This window comes from Euprymna scolopes, chromosome 30, assembly GCF_053919585.1.
Source record: "Euprymna scolopes isolate OS-2025 chromosome 30, ASM5391958v1, whole genome shotgun sequence".
Classification (NCBI taxonomy): Eukaryota; Metazoa; Mollusca; class Cephalopoda; order Sepiida; family Sepiolidae; genus Euprymna; species Euprymna scolopes.
In genome coordinates this window covers 89,845,366-89,851,365 of record NC_136511.1, presented here as the reverse complement: position 1 = coordinate 89,851,365, position 6,000 = coordinate 89,845,366, and the positions used below count along the sequence as shown (strand labels likewise).

The 6,000-nt window shown below is 35.8% G+C and overlaps 1 protein-coding gene across 1 annotated transcript in view; it reads left to right on the top strand.

The window, feature by feature from the left end:
- The window catches only part of LOC145254886 (uncharacterized), a 49,604-nt gene extending 45,557 nt beyond the window's left edge, over positions 1 to 4,047 (top strand). The window contains exon 2 of the mRNA XM_080113800.1: positions 1,534 to 4,047. Coding sequence (XP_079969926.1) covers positions 2,192 to 3,283 — 1,092 coding nt within the window. The 5' untranslated portion in view covers positions 1,534 to 2,191 and the 3' untranslated portion in view covers positions 3,284 to 4,047. The remainder of the gene's footprint in view (positions 1 to 1,533) is intronic.
- The last annotated feature ends 1,953 nt before the right edge of the window (positions 4,048 to 6,000 follow it).

The following is a 6,000-nucleotide window of genomic DNA, read 5'->3' as shown; positions in this document are numbered from 1 at the left end:
TCGCTTTTAAAGGTGGGTTGTTTATTTTCTTTATGGATTATACTTCCAAAATAAACTATTAAAGTTGTTTTAAAAGTAATAGAAATATTTTTTTAAACAGAAATGAATTTTACGAACTCAATATTTTTCAATTTTTAAACTTTAAAAATCTATCAAAATTTTTCTATTGATTCTATTTTTACGATATTTTCAGGGTCAATGTGAAATTTTATGCTCTTTCCAATAAACCGAATATAATATTTTAGAAAGCGTTTTTTTTTAAATTCACGCACCCCCATTTTCAAGTGTCTATTAAAAAGTAAATAATTAATTTACTCACCGAAGTTTTATATATCACAAATTGAAGAGAAAAGGGTCAATAAATAATATATTCAAATTAAAAAAAAAAAAAAAGTAGTGTTTTTTAGAAATTTACCTGTAAATCCGAAGTTTAAAACCTTTTTTTTTTTTTTTTTTAAACCCACGTTGTTTTTTTTTGTTTTTTTTTTTTTTTTAATGAAACCTTGGTCCTTGCTCCTTTAATTGAAAAAAAAATTAGGGCTTGAATTACATTTTTCGAGGAGTTATAAGCTTGGAATCATTCACTATTTTTCACGAAATTTCTGACACACCTACAGATACACACACATACACACGGAGTGTGACTTGAAGAAATTGTGGCCGTTTTTGTACACAACTTCAAAAAATTGTAGTAAACTTATGGTATTATTACCATACATTAACATGGGTACTAATAAGAGGTCACCATTTCAGTAGGCTCCCACTTCGGGGCGCCTCCGATAACAGGGACAACTGGAGCGCTGAAATAGAAAGAAATACTGGTAAAAGAAGACATTGTCTTCTTATAAAAATGAGGACGTGTAACGCGACTTTGTTATGAATTCTTGAGGTTTTATATATCCAATATATATGTGTGTTTTCCCAAAACTCGGGTTACAAAGAAAGACAGTGCATTTTGTAAAGTCTGTATTAATGTCCAATGCTCCTCTTGGCTACCTAACGGGAGCTGAGGAGTGAGGCGTGTGTTCTGTCTCTAGTCGCCGTGGAAGTAAGGACGTTTTCTTCACTCGAATGTCCCACGTAAATCGTTCTCGCTTTGCATTGGCTGGAACCTCTGATGACGTATAAGAAGAAAGGAAGGAAAAGAGAAAAGAGTAGGGAGAAAGAGAGAACTAAGGTGAGAATACAGCCTAGTCTCGTAGTAGTAGCAGCTCGCTACAAACTGATTGCCTTTTCTTCTAAATCTATTGTACTCGGCTTCTGCAGACAGGGCACATGTGTTGATTTCCTATTTTTCCAACATCAAAAACTCATTGAATCAACAAATTGTACTACCACTATAGTGTACACTGTTAAGCTTAATAATCGGATTAGAATGTGTAATGTGTGATGTGTGATGTGTGAGCTATCAGCGGAAGAGGAATAATCTGACATGCTGCGAGTATTTCTTAGCTTTCTCATTGTATTATTCTATTTTATTTATTTATTTTTGTGTTTCACATCCATTTATTTACACATTTTCCTCTTTTTCAGGAAGAATAAAAAGAATATTACCGCACTGAAGAACCTCCCCATTCACTTGATCTTGATCCGTGTGACATTTGCCTTTTAGACAATCTCAAGAAATTCCTTTTTGTAAACACAGGTCAGCCATAATGGCAGAGTTTAAGGCCGGGAGTGTGAGGCAACCCGGAAGAATCTTTCCAGCAAAGAAACATGCCAGCAGAGGATGGAAAAATTCATTTAAAAAGAGATGGGGGGTTACAATAAATTCTTTGTGACACTCACACTGGACCATTGCACTACTATAACATGTAAATGACAGTAAACATCGATTTGGGTAAAACACACACACACACACACACACACACACACACTTTAAAACTATTATTATTTATTTTTCATGCACCGAGAAAATTTCACTTTATTATTTTTTCAATGTGAACTGGTGACTGATTTTATAGCAGGTTGTAAGCGAAAGTTCCCCGTTAAAATGGACAACTTCGTTTCTCCACATACACATGAGACAAAAAATAAATAAATAAATAAATAAAAATAAATAAATAAACATTGATTCACCTATACTTACGTAATAAAGGAAGGTTTATATTGAATTAATAAAAAATACGCGATTAAACCCGGATCTGAAACTTCCAACGTAGACCCTCACTACCATGTCTCCTTCTCCAACATGAGGGGTTTATGTTCTAACCTTTCAGAGGTTGAAGTCCAATTACAGGAGACTAAACTAGACCTTTTATTTTTAAGCGAAACCGGAATTGGACAGATTATTTCCCTAAATGAGTTCGTAATTACAGGATACTCTAACTTAACTTCCAAATCTGACCCCCAAGATCGCCATGGGCATGGAATATGTGCCTATATTAAAGATGGCTTTCCATGTGGTAGGGGCATCTCCGGAGAAGATCCTAACTTACTCTATATATGCTTCCGGGTTGCACTAACTCACACTACTGCATTTATATTTACTCTCTATCGCCCCCATAACAGCGGAGTTACTATCTTTAAAAGAATATCTGAGAAAATTGACCAAGTTCTATCAGCATATCCTTCAGCTAACATTCACGTATGTGGAGACTTCAATGTTCACAATGTGGAATGGTTAACCCACTCAAACAAGACCGATGATGAGGGGAAGTTCTGTCGTGATTTCTCCATTGCTTATGATCTCACTCAGATTGTTCATGAACCAACCCATGTGCCCGACAATGACGGCCAGTATGCGAGTCTCCTAGACCTTTTTCTCACAATTTGCCATGAACTATGTTCAGTTTCCATTCTGTCTCCACTTGAATCTTCCGACCACTCAGTTGTATCAATTAAGATAAAAATGAAATGTAATAAGTCCTCAGACGTACCTCTCCATCGTACAGTATATCGATACACTATGGCTGACTGGGATAGTTTCTGTACATTTATATCGGATCTTCCTCTGCGTTCCATGTTTAAAAAGAATGTGCCCTCTATAGTATCAGACCTGACGGAATGGTTAATTGTAGGTACAGACCATTTCATACCCTCAAAAAAGTTCCAGCAAAAACCTAACAGCCAGCCACGGTTTTCTCCAGAATGTGCTGCTGCTATTGCGCACAGAAATCACTTTTTCCACTGCTTCCAACGTAATAGATGTATGGAAACTAAAGCCACTTTCAGGACTGCTAGCAACCATTGTAAGAAAGTAATAAAGAATACAAGAGAGTTATATGCTCAGTCCATCAAGTCCAAAGTAGCTGAGCAGCGGCTTGGTTCCCACCAGTTTTGACAAATAGCAAACAGAATCCTGAACAGAAGCGTATGCTCTATCCCAACTATCATCAATAGACCTGAGTTAATCTCGTCAGCATCAGACAAAGCCAAACTCTTTGCCAAGAACTTTGCAGCTAATTCCATTCTTTGCGACCAAGGCCGCCAACTCCCAATATTTCCTCCTGTATCAGAAAACACGCGATGTGATATACAAATATCTGTACGTGATGTTGCCAAGCCAATCGAAAACCTTGATTCCAGTAAAGCAACCGGCCTTGACGGTATTCCAATTATAGTACTCAGAAGAATTCAAACAGAACTAGCGCCCATACTTACAAAACTGTTTAAACGTTGTTTTAAGGAGAATTGCTTCCCATCTCCCTGGAAAATCTCATCAGTATGCCCTGTATTTAAGAATTCAGGCGATCGTTCATCCCCCTTTCAGTACAGGCCAATAAGTCTCCTATGCGTCATGAGTAAGTTGCTGGAATCTGTGTTAAATAGAGAAGTAATCCACCATCTCAGCAAAAATAACCTTCTTAGTGACACACAATATGGTTTCCGTTCTGCAAGATCTACAGCAGATGTGCTTACAGTTATATCTCATAGGATTAGCGAATCTCTCGACAGAGGCAACCTTTCTAGGGCAATTGCTCTTGCCATATCAAAAGCCTTCGTTAAGGTATGGCGTAAAGGTTTACTTCACAAGATCTCCAGCTATAGTATAGCTGGAAAAGTCTTCTCAATTATTAAATCATTTCTCTCTGATAGGTTCATAAGAGTAGTAGTTGATGGGCAAAAATCAGAAGCTCACAGTATAAATGCTGGAGTCCCTCAGGGGTCCATCGTGGGCCCAACTCTTTTCCTGATCTACATTAATGATCTTCCAAATCACATCCTTACATCATTCGTAAACATTTTTGCTGACGACACTACCATCTATGGTAGCACGTCTAAGACAGTAAACGACCAAGTTCTCTCCAATTTTCTCTCCTCTGATCTTGATCATGTTGTACAATGGGGAAAGGAGTTGCTGGTTACTTTTAATGCATCTAAAACCAAGCTTCTATTTTTACATCATCAACGTTCTGATCCACATCTGGCATCAATTAAAATAAATGGCTCTCGTCTTTGGGAGGCCTCAAGTTTTGACAGGCTTCTGGGCTTGACCTTTACTCCTGATCTTAAATGGAATACGTACATCAAACCTGCTGCCAAGGCCGCTGGAAAATTGGTTGGATCCTTCTATTGATCCAGAGAATATCTTACTGCTGATGCAATTCTCTATCTATATAAGAGCCAAATACGTCGAAGTATGGAATACTGTTGCCACATATGGGAAGGAACTGCTAGAAAAGACTTGTCCTACCTTGATAGGGCTCAAAATAGACTTCGTGGCCTGGTGGGAGATGTCCTTTTCTCTTCACTGCAGCCTCTATCTCACAGAAGAGATATTGCGAGTTTGTCTCTGCTTTATCGTTATTTTCATGGAAAGTGTTCGACTGAGCTTCAATCTATGGTCCCCCCTCGCCAAACTTTCACAAGAAACACTAGACTAGCTGAAAACATTATCAATAATTTTCCCCACTCTTTATCTGTGCCTAAACCTAAACATAGATTCCATGATCAAAGCTTCTTTCTTAGAACTGCACGCCTGTGGAATTGTCTTCCGTTTTCCTGCTTTCCAGCTTTCTATAATATGGTTGTCTTCAAGTTCAACGTGAACAAGTTTCTGATGAGCCGTTCCACTTAAGTTAACAAATTTACCGAACTTCCATTACTATTGATTACTATATTGTCCTTTTGACTGCTATACACTCTTTAACCCTTATCCTTGAGTGGCCTATCGGCCTTGATAAGTAGTGACGCCTATGTAAAAAAAAAAAAATGATTCCCCATGAGAGCAGAGTTTTGATCTGAGAAAATTCTGCTCCCATAAAGGGAATCATAAATTAGGATAAAAAATTTAAATTGCCTCAATCTAGAAGGATTTCTCATCCACTAACAAAAGACAAAAATAAAGTATTATATAGATATTATATTTTGTTCCTATAAAAAAATATTATACAGATATTATATTTTTTCTCCTATAAAAAGTATTATACAGATATTATATGTTGTTCCTATAAAAAAGTAAAAGTATTATACAGATATTATATTTTGTTCCTATAAAAAGTATTATACAGATATTATATTTTGTTCCTATAAAAAGTATTATACAGATATTATATTTTGTTCCTATAAAAAGTATTATAAATTATTATATTTTTTAATTCCTTGGTTGGAATGAAATCTGTCGCTTAAATATTGACTTGTGTTCTAAAAATATAAAAATTGTATTTCTGATGGATTTTAATATTTTATCAGGATCGATATTTTATTTTGGACTTGTAATAAAGGAAGACGAAAGCATTTTACTTTCATAGTCAGATCTACTATTACAGCCGTTCATAACACAAATCTAATGACAGACAGGTGTTTCTGTATTCACTGGTAGTTAAAAATGTTCATTGGATAGAAGATTGAAATTGAAATAAGGTTTATATTTTTATTTTCACAAATATGTATAAAAATGGTGCCAAATCTATCTATCTATCTATCTATCTATCTATCTCTCTCTCTCTCTATATATATATATATATATATATATATATAGAGAGAGAGAGAGAGAGAGAGAGAGAGAGATTTGGCACCATTTTTATTAGCCATGCTTCATTATTTAACATAAGCATT